Here is a 26,691-nt window from a genome sequence, read left to right as displayed (position 1 = left end):
TGCGACGTGAGAATGGAAATGTCGAGCTCGGCTCTGTTCTCTCTCTCTCTCTCTCTGTTTCTTTCTTCCTCTCTTTCTCTTTGCGACTTGTTGCAAACGATTCGTGAATGTGCGTGTGCGTTCGCGTGCTCGAATGATAAATGAACGCTTACTTGATTCGTTTTGAATGGAGGCTGGTTTCGAGGAAAGGAGCGACGTTATAGTTTGAGTTATAGCTATTATCGTAGAATAACTTACGGATCTCTGCACTGTAGTTGAAAATTGAAATTTTGGTTATCGTGCCTAGGGTTCGGGAGCTATCATCTATCGTTGAACGTCGAGTATTCTGTGATTTTGTAACGTTTTAATCTGCGAGAGGGGCAGGTGACAGGCCTTTGGCTCTCTTCCTAAAACAAAGTTACAGGATAGGCATTTAGAAGGCTTGAGAATGCCGTATGAACCTTTTTACACATTTCCGAAGATTTTCATCCACTGAAAAACGTGGCGAATGCAACCAACGCCCGATTACGGTTTGTGGTAACCGTAGAAACGTTTACGGAGCGAGGGTTGAGATTATAATATTTGTACCATTGTAATATTTATATTATTATCCAAAATTACTAACTAAAATTACGTATCTGAATATAAAATTAACGAAATTGAGTATTATACGAATTAGCATAAAGTAGAACCGATCAACTTGGCCTTTAAGAATCTCACGTAATCCCTGCACCGATATCAAATAAAATTATAATTCTACGATATAGAACGACCACGTTTATGAAAAACACGCGATCAACTGTAACGTGCACGTCGTACGAAGAACGCACCGAAACACACAGAGATTCGAGAACAAAGAAGTTGTCAAATCTATTTACCCCGTTTCCCAAATAAAATTGCAATCCTCCAGCCTGGAAGAAAAAACGAGAATTAGCAGCGCGTTCATCGACAATGCGCGCATCGGAACGTACAAAAGCTTGAACAGCAACAACGTCCGATATATCCGCGAGCAAAGCAAGATCCAGCGGTGCAACAACCGTGGAACACGGGGAATCGTGGCGCGTTTGGCTCGCAGCCACCCCTCGAGCTCCTTCACCCTTCCGACACTGGTCAAGCCTCATTTTTCTTTCTCTTTCTTTTTATCTGTTTCTTCTTTTCTCTCTTTCCTTTTTTTTTTCCTTTCTACGCGAACGGATATTTTATTCAGCGGCACTCGACCGGTTCACGGCTCACGGCTCTCGGCTCTCGCGGCCGTTTGATATCGCAGTCTCATTGCATAAAACCCGAGGCTTGCATAAAACAGCGGACCAGGCGTTTTCTCCAGGCACGACGGCTGCGAGAAAGACAGGGTTCGCCTCCTCGTGGACAGGGGAGAAAGGAACTTGGAAGTGGAAAAAAATTCATCTGACGGAGGATTAAGCGACACGGGGAAGCTTCCGCCGGAGGGTGCGTAGCGATCGATGTGTCTGACGATTCTCGCGCGTCCTTCATTTTCGTTTCTTCTTTATGGCATATTCTTGATGTTTATTTATCGTTAGATCGCGATTCGTCTCTATAGAATTTCGTGGGTTTGCGAATAGAATCGTAGAAATGGTAGAATAGAACCAAAGAGCGGGGAAACAGGGTACCTTTGACGTTACTCGATGGCTTGTCCATTCAAATTGGCTCTAGAGACACAAGCGCGTTATTTGAAACGACTAAACTCGGTGTCCTTTTTTACTTCTGTACCGTACTCTCTCGTCTTCGAATTTCCTACAATTATACGACGGTATTGATGAAAATTCTCATGTCTAGGAATCGTTATAACGTACGAAAGATTCCCTAACGAACGCTTTATCAACTTTAAGCTCTAACAATTTTGCACTGCAATTTCAATTGTATCTCTCTGTAAGCATGTCAGAATACAACGGTATTTCTCGACGATATTCGACCAACACAAGGCGCATGGACGAATCTTTGGCCAACGATACGTTTTAACAACTCGTTTCATGACTTATCCTTGTCGTCGAGTCGCAATCTTGAACACCAGCACGGCAGTTTAGGTTCGTAAATTAGATCTGTGTGATGTGGCAGCGGTCGATCCACGGGTTGGACCGAAGGATGAGGGGCGATGTTGGGGGTTGCTGTGCCACGAGGTTGTGGAGGGAAACGTTGTAACGGCACGATCCGTGGCGGCTTAACCGGTAAAGCCGAAGTAAGACCTTCAGCGAAATTTCTATTTCCGTGAACGTGGCGTTGCCGCGCTGTTTTAGTGGTTCAGGGACGAAATCATCCCGCCGCTGTTACACGACCACCCTCTTTCTTTGATCTCTCGAAGTCGTTTAAACGCGACGAAGGCTCGTGGTAACTCGAGGACGCGTGGATGTTCGTTCTCAGCGCCATTTCATTCGATTGGGTATTAGTAGTGCTGTATCTAATAACGATGACATTTATGCTTCGTGACTATTCATTTGCGTCTCAAAGAGATCTAGTCCCGTATGACCAGATAGTAGATAATCGAACAGAAGTTCTTAAAAATCAGTTGCATTTATCGCTGTTACACGCGAGTGCCCCGTTCAATTTGTAAATATCTTTGTACGGTAAAATACTGCCTGGAACTTTAAACGCTCTTCAACTTTTGAATTTTAAAGGATCGTTGGAAAGAGTCGAAAAAAAAAAAACCACGGCGAATAATATTTGTCGGCTGCAAAAAGCAGCTTCCTACGGTCTGGAAACGAGGTTGAGGATTTACAGCGGCGACGATCCCGGGAACGAACGAAACCGGTCTCTAAGTACACTTTAATTAGCCGGCGAGCAAACAATCAAGCTCCTAAGCCAGCGATTTACACGGGGAGGATGCGTGCGGATACGGAATTACCATCTCGATGCCAGAAGCGACTTGTTTCCAAGAAACCAGATTCTGCTACCAACGATTTTCGCTATTCCGGCTATCAGCTGGCGACTCTCGAGAGCTCTCACGTCGCCTTATCTATTCTCGAATAGTAAATCCAATAGTACAGGGTAACTGTAGCCAACGCGAACACCTGATGTTAAAAGCTTCCCAAAATGAGAAACACGCTGACGTTGAAAGAGGGCAAAATTAATATTTCGATACTCTCACGTCGATAGATAATTATGTAGAAACAACGATCGGCTGGATTCAACGATAAATTTCCAAGCGAAGCTGAAGCGCGAATACGTTCGTCCTTTAGTTTGAACGAAATATTTTGCGCTGTTGCCGATTGTTGAGCGATCGCGGTGTTGCAGACCGCCGCAGGTGCTGTTTCACATTAGGTACAGTTAGCCCACTTTACCAAGCGTTACCAAGACGCTTTTAGCCGAAAATTTGTAAACATTAACACCGTTCGCAAAAACAGAAAATAGTATGCGAGAGGACTATTTTCTAACTTGACCTCGAATAATACTCGCCCCGTAAGCTTCTCAAATAACCTTTTATCGCGCTAATTCGACAGTATTCCTTCGTCTTTGTAATAATTCGTCGTTTATTTTTACCTTTCCAATTTTCTTTCACTTTCGTCGTGCTTGGCTAACGTTTTCTCTGTCTTTCTGTGTTTCAGGTAGGTCTAGTAAGCAATAAATTGATTTGTGTTCTGTGCACGAAGGGAAAGTACGTGCGAAGATTCTAGACAGTATGATGATGGCAAACCTACCCCCCGTTATGCTGCCACCCCTTACCGACTATGGGATGCTGACTCCTACCCTCGGAATAAAGGTGAGTCGCCATCATCCAGTTTGGATTGGCAGCGTATCTCTCAAATTTCAACGAAATTACAAATTTAAAGGAAATCTCTGTAGAATTCACAGAATATGGAAATTTCTGAAGAAACGCAAATTTATCGAACGTTATTGCCGAAACGTATACCTATTAATCCTTTCAGCGGTGAAACACGATATAGCACAAATATATCGCAGTACAACAAGCCATAAAACATGGAACGAACAAATAACACCATTACTTATCGTTATCGTTTCTTTAAGACGTTAAATGTTAATATCTTGTTTGCCTACCGTATTTTAAAAAGAAAATGACACTCGGTAGAAACATTCGCGAAACGTATTTTATTTCTGTCCGTGTCCTACGTTACGCCGTGAAACAATTTAACGTTAATATCAGATACGAATCATCGAATAAAATATCGTACATACGTGCGATAAAAATGTTTCTCGGTCCGCTGAAAGAATTTCCTATTACGTGCCATACGAGAAAAAAGAAAAAAAAAAAAAAAAAGAAAAGAGAGAAGCTCGCATTACAAGTACGAAGAAGAAATTAGAGGAAGCGAGTTTCGTTCGTCGAGTGAAACCGGTGTAAGTTCCTACCAAACGATTCGTAGCGCTGAAAAATGATCTTGGAGCTGGCTCTCCAGATGCATCCGTTTTGAAAAACTGGTTGCCGCTGAAAGGGTTAATTAAACGTGAATTCGATCCGCGGAGCAAGAAATCGGTACATCGTGGATGAGAACGATCGATCGAACAAAAAGTATCGAAATACTAGAAAACGTTGAATTTGGATAAAAAGGATAAAGATGAGTCGGTGTCAGGGGTAAGTGAACCAACGTCGTACACCCTTTCCGAGCTTTCTCTTGTCTCAGTTATTATTTTCTTGTACAGCACCGTTGCCGAAAGCGTACTTGATGGCGTGTAGAGCTTGCTTCTTTTTCCACGTCGCGAGCACGTGACGCGTCATTTTCTTTTTCCTTTATTATTTCCGTGTTTTCTTGAGTTTTTCTATCAATGTGAACAAGGCATGCTTTTGTCGTTGTTAAGATGTTTTTATACCATGTATATGTATGTATGTATGTATTCGTGTGTCTCGATGGTCGTTCTTCGGCTGGATAATTTCCAATGTCTGGTAAGTGATGAAAAGTTCATTCTACGAGGTTTTTCAGATGCCATTGTTGTTGAGACGTTCGTACATATTCGCGAGACACCGTTTGAACACTCGAGGAATAAATTATTACCCTGTCAAATAGGGTTTTAAGCAATTTTAATCGCTCTTGCTCTTTTCGATCGTGTGATTCGTCGCTCTTTCGCACTCTTTGACCGTCATACGCTTTCTCTGATGTTTTAATTCGGCAAATGGACGCACGCGTTAATGCAGAGAGACGTTAGAAGCATCGTTGGCGAAACTGATCGAGGCGTAAACCCGGTCGCGATCGTTCCATCCGAATTCCTATCACACTTTCGCGTTAACGGCCCTCGTTTCGAACCGAACTGTTTAATATTTACGGCTGGCTAGCTTTTACTGCAACTTTCAACCGATGTTACGATCCCTTTTATTAGCAGAAGCGTTTCGCTTTTTGTCTCGATTTTGATGCTCCATTTTTATCGAACGAACGCTTTAAATTCGCAGTGATGCGTCATGTAGTATTATTAGATCGGGTAAATATAAGTTTGTTATATTACTACTAATTTGTACGAATTGGTTTTATAAGTTCTTCATCTCCTTCTATCAGGAAATATTTAAATTAGTAATATGAAATAAGTCGTTCAAAAATATGCCGAATATGCTACACTGAAATTTATAGGAAAATAGAAGACGGATATTTGCAAATGAATGAAAAAGAATGAAGAATGACGTTGTTAAATGTCTGCGAACCACGGTATATTAATTAAAATTCCTCCGGAAATACTTGCGAGGAATCGACGTGGCTACCACTGATACGATATCTATCGATGCGTTGGTCGAGGACGCGACTAATTTACCGCGCGGTTTTGTGTCCTGAAAACACGGAAACAGGGAATTAATTTTTATATCGAGCGAACCATTTAAATTCTTGTTTGTATCCTCTACATTTCCGCAGACGAATACTGCGAAACTGAACGTCCGAAGTTTTTCTGTATTTGATAATCGGAGAACACGAAATTTCGAAAATTTCGAGATCTATAGATATCCGATATTTTGTAATCTTTTCACGATCCGACGATATGAAAATTTGGAAACTTGTAAACTCGAAAATGAAATTGTCGCGCACGAAAATTCTAATTCGCGAAACGGGAATATCTAGATCCAAGTCGGTTTTCTAAAGCCGGTGCAGTGTTGCGATGCAACAGGTCTCGACTGCTATCTGTGGCCATTCTGCGTCGGACAGAGGATCTGAATCGGTTCAGTGAGCTTATGGAACTTATTTCTGGTGACTTTGTGTCTATTAGGCTGTTCAAAGGCCTTCTCTTAATCCTCTTTCACCCTCGCACCCATTTCCATCCGCATTTTCATACACCTTTAAAAATTCTTCTGTTGTTTGCTTCGTGTCGACGATCACGCCAAGCCCTCTCTTCCTTCTTAAAGCGTTCATTTTCTATACAATATTTCTCTCTCTTTGTTCTCCCGCGAGATTCTACGCAGCTTGTTCTATGTTTTATAAGACTTTCTTTCATGTACTGTTCGAGTCGAACAGTAATTTGTTTTTTCAATCGATATAGATATTCTTTGCATAATTTAATCGTCATACCTCTATAGTATCTTACATTAAATTTAATAACGTTACAGGAGTATTGCAGGTAATTCTAGGTTATTGAAATTTGGAAAAGATTTGGTTAATAGGGATAATTCGTTGATATCTAAAGAGCAAAGGATACTTTTGTAGGTAATTGGCAATAGCGATTAAATTTCAGACTGTCCGTTTACACGGTAGAAGAAAAATTACTAAATGCAACGAGGCAAAAGATAATATCACTTAGGAAATTCACGAGATACTAAAGACCATTTTCTACGATCCGAAGCGCAATATCTCGGCCGTGCTATAGCGAGCAGCAACTAGTGGCGCGAAATTACAAACGATTTTCGCGCCCAAAGCGGCCATTCGGCAATTAAAGGGATTCACCGTGATTTTATCGTCGCCTGTTCCCGAACCGCGTGCCGTTCCAGCTCGATCGCGTTCTTTCGAAACGACCGGAGCTTTCTCACGGCGATAACCATTGTCGTTAGGCGAGTTTATAAATGCTGGAATGCAAAACAGCGAATGCGACGCCTCGTTTCGTTGTTCGAGAACGAAACGGGCCTCTTCCGCGAAAACTGGACCTCTGAATCACGTTAAGACTCCGAATGTATCGCATTGGATTTCATTCCCTGCCTTTATGCAACATTTACCTAACTTTCTTTGCCCTAGTTTTTATTTTCGGATTCGATCGGACTGTGTGCTTCCAAAGTACTAGTTGGTACGCGCAATGCAATATACGTGGTATCGCCTGACGAATCTGCCACGTCACTTTCCTTTTAGGTAAATAATCGTGCGTTTATTTGTTTTTCCCATCTACCAATTAACGTCCACCTCTTTTTGTCGTTAAAAATTGTGAAATTTTCACCTTCGAATGGAATTTTTCCACGAACGTGTGATGTGTATTATCAATTTCCGTGTTTGCCAGTTTAACGTGTATTATTAATTTCCATGTTTACCATAGAACAGAGGAAATGAAAATAACGATTAAAAAGGAACGAGATTGTTATGTATCTGTTTAAAAGAACAAAGATTACCTTGACATTTCGAGAACGATCGCCATCCGAACAAATCTGGTAGTCGTCGCAAGAAAAGTTCTCTTTGAAACAGAACGAGTTTCATTTGAAACACGTCGCCGGATACTTTGGTGGATCGACTGTAAAACGAGACACCCTGTATATTCTGACGAATTTTCCATTTTGAAAGCGGCCAGGTTGTCCTTTGGATGGTAAAAGAGCGCGTAAAAAGATAAACGAACCGGGGGATACATCGTCAATTGACTGACTGTTAGACATTATTGGAGATGAAACGACGGTTGATCGAGTATGATGGATTTCTGCTCCGTCACAGCCACCTCTATTCACGCAAATAATTATCTTGCCTCGATAAAACGTGGGACGTAGGGTAAATGATTGCACATCTATCGGACCTTCTACCCATTAAAAATCATTCCTGGTAGCCACGGTGAAAAGAATATTACCGAAAATCGATCTGCTCCCGTGTATATTACTTCGAGAGGGACTCGAAGGTCTTTTCCCAACACGAAACTGAATTACGGGGAAACGTTTGGAAAATAGAGTACAATAATTTAAAGAAAGACCTTTTTTGAGTTTCGAAGGTTGATCGAATGCTTTGTTCTAAGAAAGAAAAAATAGAAGGAATATTGCAACAGTAGCGAATATAATTTAGCAGTAGCGACACCAAAAGTTTACCTAGTTGTTAACTTTAACGATTTCGGATGTTGGGACGATCGTGAGACGTACGTTAATTGTCTATTAAGAACCATTCTTCGCTATTCGAACGACACCAGCGATCATCTCCGTTCTGAAACGTATATAATACGATAGACAGAGATTTTCTGTCAGAAGCTCCAGTAACACCGAGGACAGACGAAAAATCGAGAGGAGAATCAAACGTGTTCGGAGAAGAAAGACTCAAAGCGGAGAGAGAGAGAGGGAGAGAGAGAGCTTCCGGTTTTCAGGAGAATGTCTATGCCGCGGTATTATTTTTGCGAGGAAAATTCTGGGCGTGATGGCGCGACAAGGCTGATTTGAATTTTTCTCGATGCGCCCGCGGCTCTTCCCGGGACACGTCCCATTGAATATTCCATAAATAAATCGGCGTTTAATAGAAAATCGGCTGGGAACCGTCTCATCGCTCACTGTCACGCCGCGGCTCGCGCGCTATCTCAATAATATTCAGTTTATAAAGTTTCGATGGCGTCCTTATTACGCCGAAGAGACTGACTGCTCTCCCTTCTCCGTCTTCGCCCTCCTTAACACCGATTTATCCTGTAATTCGAGTTTATTAGCTATTTCTCGCCGACGAACAAGAGCGATAGTCGCGGCCGCGCGGAATTACTCTCCGATGGCATCTTCTTCGTTTCGAAATTCGAAAGTCGAATCCTCGAAACTAAAGACCTCGGAGTCTATACACGGAAAAGTTTTGTTTTGCTTAAATTTAGAAAGGAATTTATCGGAGATCTACTCGACGAACTAATTTCATTTTTTCTACAGAGAGGATGATGCTTATCGCAGTATGTCGTTTAAAAGAGTCGACTAAGAACGCCGAATTAAAATTTCCCCGAGCATGTTTGGGAAAAGAAGACTCTGATTCAACGTAGTTCCTTGAAAAATTATTGCTGGTCGTTGGTTTCGTGATTTTCTACGATAAAAAAATTCCTCCTCTCCATAGAGCGTATAACGGCTCTAAAAATAGTCCAATTATAAAGGTGGAAGGAAAATTTCGTGCAAAGATAGATCGGAGACGATCAGCTTTGTCTCGATTCCCCCGCGAAGAGAAAGTCAGAGAGAAGGGGGTGAAAAGGGGGTGACAGCTTCTTCACAGGTGCACACTGTAGCCAGTTAATTGAATCGCTTAATTAATTTTGTAGTCTTTAATTAAACGTAAGAAAAGACACTACGGGGAGCCGATAATTTTGATGAGATTCAGGATGCCGGAATTAGGAAAGAGGGCTGCTGATAACGCGTTTAATACTTGATCGTAACCAGCACGCCGTCGTCGGACCAACCATCTCCAAGTTACTCACCGTCGAGGAATCCATTTTGGTTCTGCATATGTTACCGTTGATTTGGTAATTTAAGTTCGATCAGGGGAGGCGGTGCTGAATTTTTCATCCTAAGGCGACTAGAACCTCGTGTTATACCGGGCCGGATATTTCACACTTTATAGGGGCCGTAAGCTTCAGATTTAACACGTAAATGCATGATTCTTGTAGGAAGAACGATCGAAGAAGATATTGCGTCGACCTTAAAATCGATTGTACGATATAACGAGTTCAACGAATACACGACGAGTAATTCGCGATGTGTTTTGTTCGAATGTTTCGTATGTAACTTATTATGTCTCGATCGCGACTGATTGTGCGCGAGTCTAGAGTCCGAAACCCGTATCCTTCATCCCCTTCCACGAGGGTAGGATGCATCGGATTCTGTCCCTGATAGATGGCTGAGTGCTGACCGATCAGGAACTAGCTAATTATCAGTTCTTAGACAGTAGCATCGTCCATGAAAACATCGGCTTTGGGATATTGGAATGGATCACGCGTCACAAAACCCAAGATAACGATACCTATCGCTCGCGTAGTGCCGGGACTAAGACTAAGATTTTACGATGCTATTGAGATTTATTGCTATCGAGGTGCAGGAAGAGACTCTGTATTATCCCCGGTTAACCTTAAAGTCAGAAGTTCTTCCAGCTATAAACGACACTAAATGAAAGCGAATGATAACAATACGCGAATAAAATAAAGGTGGAAAGTAGCTGCGAAGCGTCGTAAACTCGGTTTAAGCCGTCTATGCGTAAAACCTTGACAAAAACAGCGGTGACGCGATGAGAAATGGAAAAGAGAGTTACGAGATTTGATTTTCGCATTGCGTAATCTGCAATTTTAAATCGCGCAATTAGTTGCACGCGCGTACCAAAAAACGGTGTCGCCAATTCGTTTCAAGGATCCATTTCCACGTCCCATTGAAGGGAAATCGTTATTCCGGTCAGAAATGTAATTAAAAAAACGCGGCTTAGATTGAAAACGAAGCAGCAACGGGCATTGTGAGCTTTCCGAAACGACCGTAGAAAGCGGTAGATGGCCGTAGGTGGTGTACGGCGTGTACATAACCGGAATGGTGGTAATGGGAGCCGTAGCCAAGCTGGCCAACTGAAATCCAGCGCCTAGGCCGAAACAAAGCGGAAAGCTTGTCCGTGCAAACAGCGAGCGGGCAGCCATTGCTCCGCGAAACTTTAACAATGGTTATTGTCTCGACACGGGTCTGTAACGGGCCTAATAAAATGCGCGGAAGCCGCCGGTGGAAAAAAGCGCCGGTAGCGGAAAAATCGGCTGGAGCGAAGTAGCTGGATGAAGTAAAAGTCCGAGGCGAGAGAGAGGAGAGAGACGACCTGTGCCTCTCTCGTTACCGTTTCCAACACGCTTTCTCATGTTTTATACAGTGCAAGTTCCCCCTTGTTTGCTGCCGCTGCTGTTGCAGCCATCCCCTCCTCCCCCCCGATTTTTGTGTGTTTTCCCTCGTGTTTCTCTTTTTTTCGGTTCTGTTTGGTTTTTGCAGAGTGCCTCGCGATCGGACTAATGACTCGAGTCAGTGTTTTAGAGGGGTTGCGAGGCGTTTGATCGCTTTGGTAGTATTCCTGAAGGCTTTTCGGTTTTTCGGGCAAGTTTTGGGGTAAATAGGAATTTATCTCTTATCTGCTGGATATAAAAACAAATGCTCGACGTTGTATATTTCATACGTTTTCCCCTATTACTTATATTCTGCGCGTCTGTCTATTTTGAAATTTCCCAAACTAGTAGATACGTAGTCCAACTATGAAATAAATTCAATCGTGTTCAATTCCTTTTTGTAGCCACCGTACAGTGTACACACTTACCGTTACACAATTTCGAAACTGGTGAAACTCGCCCCTAATAGCATTAGACAGCGTCGCTGAGGGCGGCGTGGAACGACATTGGTCGCCAGTAGCGCGGTTCGGTTCTAATTTAGTTGATTCGCACGGTGCAGCGGCAAAACGGATGGAAAAGGAGGGTGGTCGCAACAAAGAACCGATTCGAGATAACCGTGGTCGGGACACGATGCGCCCTCGTTGGAAATCGAGAGCCCGTTTGCCTGGAAGTTAGCGTGCATTTTGCAAGATCTTCGACCGAGTATTCAGCGCGCGTTCGCTGCGGGAGCGTGTGCATATTTCAATGGAACGAACGTTTCGTCGTGGAACGGCCCTCCCCCGCTTTCTGTGCCCTGAACTCGGGGCATTTCGATGCCAGCCTTTGATTCGCTGCCTCGCAACGCGACGTCGCCGATCATCGAGCTTCCTGTGCTCGCGACAACCGCCGTTGTTTGATTTAGTTTGTCGTGGAAATTCTTTTCGGTGGCCTTTAACCGGTTTGCCGTGGTTGAAAGCAACGTTAAATTAATGAGAATTAATGACAAAATTACAGTTGTTTCGTGTGACGATAATTAGCGTTGTTCGATGTAGTTTGAGATAATACGGGCTTCTTCGTATCGGATAACGCTTATAGAAAATTTTTGCGCAACTTCTACTTCATCTTTTGCAGTTAATAATAACGATATACGAGGATTGAAACGACGATGTTTGCTCTGGTTTGACGTGATTTATAGAAATGTAATTATGCGAAAGTACTATAGGTAAATATTAGTTGCCTTTTTGTAGTTGATGTTACCGATTGAAAAGCTATGATGGATGTATAATAATATCTTGCGTTCGGGCAGTGTGTGTTATTCGATCAAGTTTGAAGTATAGAACTGTTTGCATCGTTTGATGCATCGTAGTACGTAATTATCTACGGCAGTTAATGTACCATTCGCTACGATATAACAGCAGTCAATAACTCTTTATATTCATCATCGATGATCGATACAGTTCGACGGAGGTCTTTATAGTAATCACTAGTGGTGTGATACTGAATTATGACTAGAAACAAATGACTGTGATCAAGAGTGATTAATAGCAGGTAATGAGAGGTAATAGGTGAGCGATGAATTACAGTCACGAACGATCGATGTTGAACAATAAGAAGGCAGATCGTTTATTCGTAATTAATAGCGATGGCGTTTCAACGATTTATAAAATCAGTGGTAATCGTAAATTTGAAAATTATTGGAAATTCAAAAAATGCTACGAAAGAAAGTTATCAGGAAAATGAAATATCAGACTCGTCTAGATTTCGGACGACGTTAATTTTTAGACTTTGTCGTCAAGCTTGAAAATTCTCTAATCCACAAATTCGATACTCTTAAAAGCAAATCAACCCAAATCTTCCCAAATCTTCCCAAAATATCCAACTTGGTCGTATTAATCCCTTCAAACCTTACCTATTCAACCACGATTCCCCAAAGATACAAACTTCTTGTCCACCGGTTTCACGTCTCCATCCACCTTCCCATCTTCTTCTCTGTTAAAAGCTCGACTCGCTGAAGCCAAACATACCCAAAACATCTCAAACTCCTTCCGCCGTGTCAAATATTTCATAATACTGAATATCCAAAATATAGTACTCGTTATAGTACTCGATAAATCAACAAGTTTTTGCTCAGGTTCCGCTTCTTTATGCGTGGACACGAAGATACGCGTTTGTAAAAAAAAAAATCTGAAATTAAACGATAATATTGCGCGCTGAGATAATTTATGAGATTAATTTATGACGAGGTTTGCACTCGCATCGTCGTATTTCAAAGCGACGATCGTTCTATTTTCAAAGCTAGCATTTTTCCGTAGTTGTTGGAAGGTCTGGTTGGACGTCTTGCGATTTACCTTTTCCATGAAATTAACTTCCGCCGCTTCGAACAGCCTCGAAACGGTGTTTCGGGCAACGACGACGACGACGACGACCTTGTCTGTAATTAAACTAATGGAAACCCAGCCGGAGCTTTTGTGCGAGTTGAGGGATGGTGTACAGAAGGGAGTACAAGTCGGAGGGGGGTGAAAACGGGCAAACATCGGGACGCCAATCCATTGAAATTCGCGGGGCGACTGGGTCAGTTGAAAGCCGCGAAATTCCCCCAACGCGTACGCCCTGAAAAATCATAAAATTCCCCGACAACCTTCTCTCCGTGCATTTTTAGTTTCTGCGTGTTGGTTTTTGTTTGACGTCTGAATTAACGAGCTGTAAATTCGTTTCGAATTTTGACTTATGGTTGGGATGACTGCTACCTTATATATTTTATTTGATTTTTGATCATTTTCTTTATCACTTCAAGAGAGTATTATTACGGACAATATTACGAAACATCGTAGTATGTTAATTGCAAACGAATTATACGAATTTCAATCTGTCGAGGAAAGCGATAAATATAAATAAAAGCAATATTTTTCGTTTGTTTCGTCTATCGCGTATTTGTAGAAAGCCATTGATTTCCGGTGTCAGATTTTTTTACCAAGCTCCTGGGCGGGCGAAAAAAAGAGAAACGGTTGAAGTATCCACTTCTCGAAACGCATCGGTGGTTACAACTCTTGACTAAAACAAGACACCACTCTGCAACTTTTTCCATAAAAGTCCAAAAAATCTTTTCGTCGGTGGGTTTTTCTCGTGCAATTTTTATATCGTTTTGATTGTCTTTATGGGTGTAGGAAGTGCAGAAAAACTGCAATTCTTCGTTAATATTAAAAATAAATATGAATAACCGGAAAAAATTAATATTCAAAAGAACTTAAAAACCCAGGATAGAAACAACATCCGAAATTGAAAATAATTTGATATTCTTTATTTCTCTCGACAAGATTACTACACTGTGGTTCGTGGTTACCGCTGGTTAAATATCTTTTTATAGGCTGCAGGTCGGTAGGCATGTTACGTATACGGTTTAAGACGATCGACTGTATTCAAAAATTACAATGTATAGTTGGAGGAGCGTGCGAAAGATATATATATATATATATAAGCTGTATTAAAAATGAATTTTTAAATCACCGTATCGAATCACTGGACTGGATAATTATTTGTAGAGAGACGGGGATGGTATCCTTCAGGCTCGTTACGGCGAATGTTCGGAAACGTCTCGATCGAAAGTTTTTCACGGGTAAGGCTGCGCGCAGGTGGGAAATAATGGATTCAGTTGCTCTGGAGAGAGTGATTAATGGCTCCGCCGGAGCGTTTAAGATATAATTAATTAGTGGGTTAAGTAAGTTGCTCGACTTTAAACAGTTTTCAAGTTTTATTAGATCCACCAACCAGCATTTAGTTTAATGTATTCGTATTGACCGAAAGTTGTTCCGCGCAACGATTTATAATATTTTAAAGGATTTCCCCCTTTGCTTTCAATCAGTCATTCACTGGTGCCTTTTTAATCGCGAAGGTGCTAAGTATTTGTAGCTCCAGCGTAGAATATTTTATATATCTCAACATCTTCCAAAGTACCCGATACGATAGCTTATCCCAAGATGAGACTTTGTAGTTTAAAAAACATTGAAATTTGCGTCGAATTTAACGAATATCCAAGTTCGAATATGTTAAGTACAGCGTCCGCTGCGATGTATTTAACGAGTAGAACGATTCTCCGAATTCTATTAACAAAATCCAATTTTTTAATTGTTCGTATGTATTTAGAAAGGTATAAAATCCGTCGTAGGAAAAGGAGGGAAGTAGCAGAGAGGACCGCGTATATTCGATGAACGATAATAAGAAGGTTTGAGGTCGGGAGTGTGCTTCGTTCGATAGGCATTACCGGGTACGATCTTGGAAAATGGCGAAATCGCGGTGCCCCGCCGCTGGCAAATGGAAAACGGATCCCTCGTACGATTTTAGTGCGCCACGTGCTTCGTACACATCCCCTTTCGATTGCATCGTCGCGTTTTCCTCTTTCTCCAACCGGTGGTAAAGAGTCGAACCGTAACGAAAGCCTCTGGAATTCGCCTTCCTGATAATATCGAGATCTACCGAAGTCTAGGGGACTCTGGACATCTTCCGGTTTAGACTGCAAATTTGTTTCAATCACTCGGCGTGATTATCAACAGTTAGTTGATATTCTTTGCGTCTTTTGTATTGGTTTTTGAGCATAGGACCAACAATTTATAGGTTTTTACGACGAGCTTCAAGGAATCTCTTTATTATCCATATTAACAATTATCCTGATGCACTGATAATAATGCAACTATTAGGTAGAAACGAGAGAGAGAAAGAGAGAGAGAGTGCTTAAAGCGCGTTGATTATGAAATTCATATTAAACTGCGGATTGAGCCGCGGGAATTGAATTTTTCCACGGGAGAATCAGGCTCGCGTGACGGGATAGGGGTGTGGTGCGCGCTTTAAAATTCGCCTATCACGGTGTCTACGACGGGAGAGCAACATCGCCCCGGGACGTCTTTCCGCGGTGGAAAAACACGGGGCAAACCGAATTAACGCTGCAGCGCTGAGCAAACTTTGTTCGCCATGTTGCCCGTCAACCGCGCCGAAAATTTGATCAGCCTGGCGGCCGCGCGCGCTCTGGCGTCAAGCCTTTCTCCAACGAGGCCACGCTTTCGCTCGTGACACCCGAAGCTCCGCTTCTAATACACTTTCCTATCCAGGCGACTGTTTTAATCGCGATTTTTTTTAGATTTTGGCGGTAGTCGAAAGAAACAATCGTCGAAGAAAAAGTCGCGAAGCGTTGGTTTTTAGGCGGCGTTTTTGCTGTTATTTCAGTGGCGAAGCAGAAAACGGGACGTTCCATTAATGGTGGATACATTGAAAATTCGACCAATCGGACAATAAGGGGTTAAACAGTTATTAAATTGCTCGTTTTGTCTCCGGTTGGACGCGAGAGCAGCGAAATCGCGTGCGCAGGCTTTCGACAAGAGCAGGACACAAGTGTGTCGACAAGCGTGTGTGACGGGGTGGCTGGAGGGTGTGAGGTATCGCTCAATCGCATCCTTAATTAGCGTACTCAATTAAGCACAAGCGCGACAGACTGCGCAACGAACGCGACAGTTTTTGCTTTTACACTGTGTTAGAGAATCGAATTACCGACAATTATACAGCTGCTCTGTCCGAATTGTTCGCCGTCGTCCGATGAAATTAAAAAGAGAGGAAAGGTGTATAGAAAGAGAAAGTAACGGAGAAAGGTACCTATGCTTTGAACTAATCCCTTCTCACAAGTTTCAAAAGATCCATGCCATGCATGACTGTTTTATGAATTATCAAAATTGATAAATCTCTAAATCGTACAATTTAAATTTACTAATATCTCAATTTAATAATATTATAAATATTATAAATATAAATATAAATTATTGTGCAAGATTATTTGAATAAAACTTACCACATGCATATACGCTTGAAAAAGTCCTAAATCAAAATATTATTTAAAGAAGAAACAGAAACTGTAAATATACTGTATAATTTAACTAGATTAAAACGTTTGATTGATGTATCAAGCTTGTGCTTGCCTGTTTCCACTTTCATTCTTTTCACTAATTTCTCAATGTTTTCTCAAACTTTTTCAATGAACGATATCGTCTGTAAATATTTCTTTGAACATCTGTACTCATAAAGAATCGGAAATAGTAGCACAGAAATTAATGAAATAGATGTTAAACGAACAAATGAATATTTATGGAAGTATTCGTGTGTAGAAAATTTGAAAGGAATATGAGAAAAATTAATTCGATAAAGGTAAATGAAAAATGGAGTGAAAATAGTGGGCACATTCTGGTCGAATCGATTTTCGAAAATGAAATCTGGAAGCAAGATACAATGAGCCTGTCCGTCGCACACTTTAATCCTCTATTGTAATACGAAATTCACAAGAAACGACAAAGGACCTTTCTTCTTGGTCTATAAATTTAATCGGCTTCCGGTTTATCGGCTCCAGCCTTCGATCACGAAAGAAATCTCTCCCCCTCGATTTCTTCCTTCATCTACTGTAGAAAAAGGAACTTTGCTCTCGACAGTCACAAATATAGTTCTTTTTGCCTTCTCACGGTGGTTAACTTTGCAATTAAATTTGTAGTTTAAGGAAAAATTAGAGCATAAAGGGAAAAGTTAAATATTCTCGTTCGTTGCTTTCCAAAAATATGGAAATTCACTAATTTCCTATCGAAAATAGCCAGACACCGAAATATTCAGACACAGCACTAACAAAAATTTAGTAGTTTCCCATAAGAGATAGCCAGATTGAAATACCGAAGACTGTATAGTACGAATAGAAATTCGATATTTTGCTATCAAGAAATACGCAGGCGTTGTAATATCGTCTAAACCACAAAATACAAAAATCCGATATTTTCCCATCGAAAGTAATCAAACGTGGAAAACGTCACCGAATTACAGGAAACGTATCAATTTCGATTACCCGAAGCAACGAGGGACATTCAACCCCCTAATCGATTCTTCTTCCTCGTTTCCAGCAAGTCTCCGACAGGTTACCATTCGATTTCGCGTTCCTTAACCCGGCGAAAATTAAGCAAACTGCCACATTTCCCCTGCTCCATTAATCTCGGCCCACGGTTTATTTGGTCACTCGGTTCTCCAGTTGTTCCTCCGACGTTTTACTTTAATCCGATGTTCAACGTTGCTCCCCGTCTATTTCGAAATTCTCGATCTTCGCCGAAAGAGATAGCACGCACCTGCTCGACTTTAAATTGCGCTTTTAAATCGCTGATTTAAGAACGTCTTAATTTCCATTTGCATTTTGTTTGTGAAATTCTATTACTTGAAGAATTTTAGCGATTTGGTAGAGCTTTCTAGCTTAGAAGTTGGGCTGTCGAGGAAGGGTATTTGTATTTTAATTTGGAGCACGAAGAACATGTCTTTAGTAAGATGAACAAGATATAATTTCTTACTGCTCTTCTTTGCTTATAAGTAATTTTTTACCGATATCACCTACTTATCATATTCGACAATGTCGTACATTTAATAATCCTTTTACAATATATACGGTATATATTACATATACGAAATAGATCACGAGCAATTGTCTCGGGTTGTAACATCGTCGTTACCAGCGTAGACAGAGAAAAATGTCAAAAGAAGAGAGACGAATGATTGGAACGGTACTACGTACGTAGGAACGTGATTCTTTTCCTTTTACCGTGCAATGGTGTATATTCGATCAACAATCGCATGATTTTTTCAATTAGAGATGCATATTGTTTTTCTACGTAGATAGATTGTTCTCGTTCTCGTTCCATGCACAAAGTATTGGAGTGAATTGGTAAAAAATTATTATTAGTTATTCATTTCCAGTCATTCGTCGTCTTGGACTCTGTAATCGCATCTCTTCGCTTTGAAGGTATCGGAAACGCATCCTCGAGAACCTTAGGATTCGTTGTACGTTGTTCCTCTGATTTCACCCAGTCTTCGACGATTAGATTATTATACTGGTCGTTAGTCAGGCTCCATTTGGAATACCCATCATCCATCTGGTCCCCTTACCTTATGAAACACGCGATGCTTCTTGAGATAATTCAACGTTCAATTTCTGCACGCAGTCGTCCACACTGCCCTGTGAGCATCGCTATTATTGACCAATAACGTCGTTAGTCGATCCAAGGTCTCTGGTGGAGCGTAGACTGATCGGTGATTCGTGTTTGCTGCATACAAGGTTCGCATATTCTTGCATCGATCAATTTTAATGCGCCACTAACGTATTCCAATGTCACGCTCACAAGTCTGCGTATTTCCATCTGGATATCCTAAGTCTCTGATATTTCCCGTCGAGCAAATTTCCTTCTCGGACCGCGTAGATCTCTTCTCCATCGGCGACGTATCGTTCAAGCGAGTGGTCTACGAGGCGTTATCTTTATTCTAAATTAACCGCGTAGCTATTCTTTTTCATCTATATTTCGCGACACTTTTATTTTTCTTAGCATCCGTATCCGGCGACTACCTGTCACTCTCGTATACGAACAAGTAGATGAATAAATTGTGTCGTATTGAACTACGTGAAGCGAAACCATGCAAACAGGTTCTTTTTTGTCGACGAAATTCTACTTGCCAGAAATCTATTTGCCCGTCGTCTACAAATCACCAGTTCCCGATCCTCTCGCTAATCCCTCGGACTAGCGGAAAGGTCGTGGAAGAAAGGGATTTTCGTTTCGATACCGGTTCACCATGAATTTTCCTTCTTGTTATGGATCCTCCGTTGTGCTGTAACTCTTCTTTCGTAGATTGCACTCTCAGCTTTTGCCCCTGCTTCCCTCCACTTTTCTAGCTTCCTTCGGTTTAGGCAATTCTTGACAAGTGGTTACAAGGCTTACAATTCGAACGCGTCGAATCTTCTCTATCATATTTCGCTTTAAACAAAATACCTGACGTGGATGTCAAAGTGTCAGTGTCAGAGTTCGAAGACTATCGAATATATTTGAAACACTTAAGAAGCAAGTAAGAAATTAAGAACTCGGAGAATATAAGAAATTCTGTAATATCTGTAGAAAGGAAAAAAATATTCCAAGAATATTCTCTGATGTAGAAAAGTTTCGAGCATGTTCTCTGATATGGAAACATCAAAATTTCAAGAGTGTTCTATATAACGTACAAAAGAAGGAATAGAATATTCTGAGGAGAGAAGGCAATCGGCCGTGGCCGAAAAATCCTCGATATTCAGCCTCCGGTGGCCGCAGACGACGTCCAAGTGGCGATCGGTCTACAGAGAATTGGCTGGAACGAGAGGGATCGTCCTGATCGACCGTCGAACTCTGGAATACGCTCGAGCATTCGGGTTCCTTGGGGACACGCGGACCCGGTGACGAGCTTTAAATAAATAAAGAGCCCGAGAAGGGGGAAAGACGCGGCGGCAGGACGAATGGCGGTAGATCCAGGGGACCGGCATCCAGGGAGCCATGCATCAAGTCCTATTACCCTTCGCAGCCTAACTGGCTAGATGTAACCAAAATTCAGGGAAATGAGTTCGCCTTCTCGATTAGTAAATATCTCGTTGGATCTTTGTGAAATCAACGAGCTGGAATGATAAACGATGCGAGTAACGTAATGGTTCGTATGGAAAAGTTTTTTCTCTTTTTTTTTTACTTGAGAAATATCCTTACGAACATATTACGAGCATTGTACGTGACCGTTTTGACCAATCGTTGTTAGTAGATCGTGAATTTTTATGCGGATTTATATTTTTATAAGTCCAATTAAACGAACAGAATGTAAGTAAAAGTAAGAAAAAGCGACGTAGAAGACATCTTACGATGAGACACGAATTACCACGAATTTCCCAGTTGAGCAGGCAATTTGTTCCTGGGATATAGGAGGTGAAAAGTGCGAAAATTTTAATAGTTTAATAAGTTCAGTTAATAGTTTAAGAAATTGTTGCCAGAGGCTTCGCCGACTGCCGCCAAAGACGAATTTGAATTTAGGTCTTCGTACGTCAAAAAGTATTGGAATTTTCCTAAAACCTTGGTCTAATATTCCTAACGTAAAAGTAGCCCAACAGTAACTCAACAGTAAGCCCAACTGCTGGCTGTTACAGTCACTTTATGACAGTTGTATGGTTTCTCGGATATGGCCAATGTCATGGGATTCGGAAATCCAATCCTGATGTATGTAATTATCCATCGCCGTTTCGCCATTCCGAAAAGTATCGCTCGACACAAGCTTCCTCGTTATTTCGTCTATCGAATATCATGATAATTACTACACTTTCGATATTCTGAATGCCTTTGCGTATTATGTGCATCTTGCGTATTTTGTAATTTTTAATTTCCCGTAGATCCATAGAAACCCGCCCTCTGTTAATCGTCATAGAAATCTACAGTCTGTTAATTATCATAGAAATCCAAGAAATGTAAATGCAGGTAAGGATACGCGAGGCGCAATAATATATAATAATGGAACTCGTGAACAATAAACCAACAATCACACGAAGATTGAAGTTATTCCCATCTCATCCAAAACACAAACCCGACTCTGTAATATATTAATTTATAACAGAGATATCGTATATATACGTCGCAGTCCTAGGTGAATTAGGAACTTGTCAATTTAAACGGCACGCAGCAGGCGAATAATGGTAGAATGGATTAACTTCGTTTGAAACGCTGTTTCTCTTGCTGTTCCGAATTAGTTTCAGCGATACGTATTAAAACGTTATTGTTAATGGAATTTTCTAGTCTTCCCTTTCTGATTCGTTACCATCTAGTTAAATTTCGAACTAACGTTTGATCGATGTGGTGAAATTCAACTATTTAACTGAAACTATAACACGTTGTGCTAATTATAAAATACTACTCTTATATTAATTGTGTAGTAATTACAACTTTGTTAACACTTGCCTCGCCAATATTCGTATTGGACGAGTAAACGATGATATTTTGATTTCAAATATTTTTACGCACTTTCATAAACTTGAAGCAATTTTGAGCACTGCTCGTACGTTTTATCAACTTTTCGAGTGATCGGTGTACAAGTAATCTTCTCTCTTGTGTCTTTTCTTTCGTAATTTAACGTTTCATTTCCCCGTATATACCTCTATGTACCTAATAGTCGCGAAATTTGATGAAATTTCGAAACGGTTCTTATACCTAACACGCATGACGTATTCACGAAAAGTGTCCACGAGTGTGCAAATACTTTCGTCATCGTTATGAAGCGCTGTCGTCCACCAACAAGACGAATAAACGACGTGGAAAGAAAGTAAGATCTAAACCCTCCCACCTTGATCATCCATCATCGTAAACCGAGTCTCGTTTTTATCGCGTTTCCGCGAAACTTTCTCGCTGGTTGCGGTTCCCTTGGTCTTTCATCCGGAATTCGAGTTTGCCGCGCGTCGCGTGACCACCATGCTGCCGTCGATAAAAATCGCGTTAGATCGTATGCGAACGAAGGACGACAGCTTCGTTGCGTGAGACCGGTCGATGGATGTTTTCCCTTCCTCTTTTCACTTTTACGGACCGTGAAAATCTCGCGTCGCATGCGTCGCATGTGTCGCTGTAATCTGCGTGAAGATCGTGAAACGCTATCGTAGATGAACGTTAAGGCGAATATAAGACTCTTGCATCCGATTAAATCTGAAAATTTTCTTAGCGTGAAATTGCACCATTTGAAGAAATACGTGTTCGTAACTAGATCTTATTTTTTCTACGAGCTTGTATAGTATGTTATCGATGATGAATAACCCTGGTCCTGTGTTAAACTGTAATAAATTGTGATTTTCTTAGGAAGAGTCTAGTTTCTGATTTTTCATTTGCCAAAGTATATGTTTTTTCCTCCAACCGGTATTGGATTCTTTAATAATTCAATTTGTTATATCGTCTTAAACCAGCGACCCTGGCAATTATTTAGACGTAATTTCTTCGTTTCATAAAATAAAATAATTTACGTAGCTATAGATTTAAAGAGATCAAGCTACCGTGCTGCGTCAAGGTTTGATATTCTCATGCAGGGAAAATACTTTTACAGTGTCTTGTAATGTCATACGCGTATATTATAAAACGATGCCTTACTGCAATAGAATGTTAGGTGGTTGAAAGTAATCTTCCTTTGGTCTCTTTGAAAAGCGAAGGAAATTTTTTTTCTTTTCCTTGACTACCGTCACAGCACACCGCTATAATCTATCTGAAAGCTAACAATAGAGTATCGAATACCGAGAACGTTAAGAAAGACGATAGCCAATCTCTGTTTCGATCGATTTTGCCGATGGTTGGTTCCGGGGGACGCCAGTCACCGGCTTGGAATTGTGTAACAGCGATTTGTCCATGTTTAGCGGCGTCGTTATCGTGGCATCGGTCGTGCATAATTCTGTTTGAACGAATCATTATTGCGGTCATCCGTACATACGTGCCGGTAAATCCATTTACGGTCGCAGCTGTCGATTGTTCCACGTGTTAAATTACGAAGGATGATTGATGTCGTGCCATGGACCAAACGGTGCTTTAAAAACGCGTCGAAACAAACATCGATAAAAATGGCAGATCATTCGTCCAAATATTTCGTTCAACGTCCAAGTATCTAAGAGGTTTGATCCTCTTCTAAATCGGTCGGCGAACAGGTTCAGAAACGTTTCAAAGTTAGAGAATTTCTTACGATTAGAACTAGAACTCCGGCAAAGTCGAAAAATTCTCCAGAGTGATGTTACAAAACTGAAAAACGAATCACATTAACGCAGCTGCCATCCATCTTCCACGGTCGAAAGTCTCGTTGGAAGAGTATAAAAATCCCCTAGAATAAAGTTATAAAATATCAAAAATGATGTTTTCTCCCTCTCTCTCTCTCTCTCTCTCTTTCTCTGCGGACCTAATCCTCGAAAGTCGTTTCTAATCCTCGAAATCAAGCTATATCGACGCAACGCGAGTAAACGAATTTCTCACGACGAACGAATTTTCCCAGAAGACGCTGGAAATCCCGGAGAAACGTGACCCAGCCCGAAAGTCTCCCGTTCCAAGGACGAATCTATCACGGGAGTGAAAATCCTGTGGGCTGTGCGCCGCGAACGGTGCGATTACACAAATTATAGCGAAGGGCGGGGTCGTCTCGCCGCGGAGTAAGTTAAATAGGATTCCTAGGGACATTTCGATCTGCCGATTTTGCGGATCCTCTTTAGCTAGCAGTCTCCACCGAGCTAATCCCCGACGTATGTCGCGATTTCGCGATCTGCATACTGCTTAGCCCCGCCCGGAGTAATTTCCCGGGGACTTAGGCTCGGTTCTCAACGGCTGACGCCGTGCACGAAACGGTTTGCCCAACGTATTAAGTCGTTGCCGCGCGCCGGGATTAACGATCGACTCGCGATTTCGTTCGCACTTAACCCGTGTGTGAGCTGGAATTAGATCCGGATTTGGTGCCTTTCAGAAATCTCACTGTCGAAAGGAAAATATTGCGAAATTACATACGAAGTAGACGGCGAAGTGTGAAATTTTCCAAAAATCGTACCAGGACTAGACTTCTCATCCATCCATATATATGGCGTGTGAAAAAGGAAAGGGGATGCGATACATTAAGGGCTTATGATACACGGCGAGTGGAGCAAGAAATATGCAATCAACGTAGACCCTGCGATCAATCCTGTCGACGTAAAATCGATCGTTATCATTTACGAACATTCGATGTCGCGAGTGAGTTTCTTCTTTGAACGTAAACAAAGAGATTGATTCAGTAGTACGTCAGCTCAAGTTCGGGGAAATTGTAAATCGTCTTGTGAACATTTTTTCAACGCAAAATTGCACCATTCGAAGAAATATAATAAATTGTGATTTTCCTAGGAGGAACCTAATTTCTGATTTTTAATTTACCGAGGTACATGTTTTTCCTTCACCTGGTGTCTTAACCAGCGACTTCGGTAATCTGGTAAATATTTGGACAGAAATATTTCACAAAATAATCATTTGCGCAGCTAAACCACAGATGGTTAATTTCCTCGTTAAATCTTCGCCAAAACGAAGGGAAACATTTTAAAAAATCAAGCTACCGTGCTGCACCAAGGTTTGATATTCTCATGTAGAGAAATACTTTTACAGTGTCTTGTAATTTTATACACGTATATACCCAAATGTGCGCTAATGACGTAGGAAGACTTGGTAAAGTTTTTTTGATAAGCTTCCTCCCCTGTACAGAGCTGAATACGTGATATACGAGCTAAAGGATTTCATTTTATGGCTTGAAATGTCTGTTCTTTTTTTTCTGGATGGAAACACACCGAATTACCGTATATGAATGCAGCAATTTTTCAGTATTTTTAATTATTTCTCCTGGCTGTTGGATGAATTTTTGTGAAATGTTAGATCTTGTCATATTATATTTTGCACCACGTACTCGTATAAGGATTGACAATCTTTTGTAACGTATTACGTTCTTATATTATTACCGACCACTGGTCCGCGGATTTTTATGCAAATTCATATTTTCGTGAATACGGTAGAAGGAGTAGGACCTAGGCAGAAATTAAGCGTTATAAAGAGTATACTTTGAATATTTTATACGTTTTTGCGTACGTCATGTGCATTCTATGCGCCTTTATATCTTTAAATTTCTCACGATTGCATAAAAATCCACAGTCTACCGATCGCATTGTACGTGTATTATAATATTTTTTAAAAAATTAGTCAGTTCGCTTGACGGCTGTATTCACGCTGTATGTTCCTGCGATTGCACGCAGCTTTCGTCGAGGTGTCTTACTAAATTAAGAAAGTATATTAATTTCTGTTGCAGGTAAGATATCTGGCTTCTTTGGCTCCGTTTCCTTTGGCACGCGAGCAGCTCGGTAAGTTAATTAAATTTTTCTTTTACTACACCCCACCGCCGTAATTAAAAAAAAAAAAAAAAAGGATCAAAGAAAATTTATCTGCTTGTTGCGTAGCCCGTATTACTACGAAAGCTTCGTTACGTGTCTCTTTCAATTAATATTTTAAGACACCTTTCGCTGTACAAAACCCGGTTGCGAGATGTAATTAGGTAAATCTTTGAGCGAAACGGTTACGAATAACGTTTCCTTAGAGTACCGATTCAGGGACTTTACTTAGACTTTATACTTTGAGAAATTGAAGACAAATCTCTCTGTATTTTTGTGCCAATTTTGAGGATTTTGTTGAATATGCCTGAGAAAACCGGGAAAATTTACAAAATTTAGAGGTGAAATTAAGGTATTAATTTAATATTAATTTAGCGAAAAGATCTGGAGATTTTATTCGAAAGCTTTAGGAAACGAAGCGTTTCTTCTGAGCCATAGTTACCGAGGTTGTTGATACTTTTGATGGAAAGATGAATTTTATAGGGTGTGTTATAGAATATTGTAAAGAAACTCGTAAATAATCCTTTAATGATCTTAAAATCGTGGGAGATCTCACGAATGTTATAGAGAAACCGTGATTATCCAGTGACTAGGGAATAGCAGCTTGCCCCAATGTTAAAGAAACCCGATTTCTTCAAAGTTAAAGACGTACAAAAAAAAGAAAAAGGAAAAAAAGAGAAGAAAAATAACAATGTTGAAAACGCGAACAGCACCGGTGCCTCGTTAATTAAAGATGGCCGTGATCTGGAAGAGCCGCGACGCCTTGTAATTATTTCATTTGCCACTTCTCGATTTGACAGTAATTAACGAAGCCACTTGGCCGAACGAGTATTAGCGCGTCAGACGCGAAGTCAGTTCCGTTCTTCCTCTTGTTTAACCTTCGTCTCACCTTATGGAACCGCGGTCGCGTTTAATTAACGATACCCTCCTCTACCATCTCCCCACACCCTGGTCTACGGAAATATTCGTGTCTGAGGGATTAGCAGACTCCTCGGTGTTGGTCCTGAAATTTTCTCCAGAGAGATTAGCGGGATATTTAAATTTCGTTCTTTTCTTCTTTCGCTTTTCGATACGTTAATTCTTAATAC

General features: G+C 41.1%; 1 protein-coding gene across 5 annotated transcripts in view; it reads left to right on the top strand.

The window, feature by feature from the left end:
- The window catches only part of LOC122576604 (polypyrimidine tract-binding protein 2), a 417,022-nt gene that overhangs the window by 164,573 nt on the left and 225,758 nt on the right, over positions 1–26,691 (top strand). For 2 of the 5 annotated variants that reach the window (XM_043747179.1, XM_043747176.1), the window contains exon 2: positions 25,525–25,576. The exons of 1 other annotated variant lie outside the window; for it this stretch is intronic. Coding sequence is in view for 2 of the 4 variants with exons in the window: in XM_043747168.1 (XP_043603103.1) it covers positions 3,611–3,691 (81 nt within the window). In the remaining 2 variants the exon portion in view is untranslated. Of the gene's footprint in view, positions 1–3,536; positions 3,692–25,524; positions 25,577–26,691 lie in introns of all 5 variants that reach the window. 2 more of the 5 variants (XM_043747168.1, XM_043747171.1) reach the window with 1 other exon arrangement.

Source organism: Bombus pyrosoma, linkage group LG16, assembly GCF_014825855.1.
Source record: "Bombus pyrosoma isolate SC7728 linkage group LG16, ASM1482585v1, whole genome shotgun sequence".
NCBI lineage: Eukaryota > Metazoa > Arthropoda > Insecta > Hymenoptera > Apidae > Bombus > Bombus pyrosoma.
The sequence above is the reverse complement of the archived record's forward strand: the minus strand, read 5'-3'. Positions and strand labels throughout refer to the sequence as shown.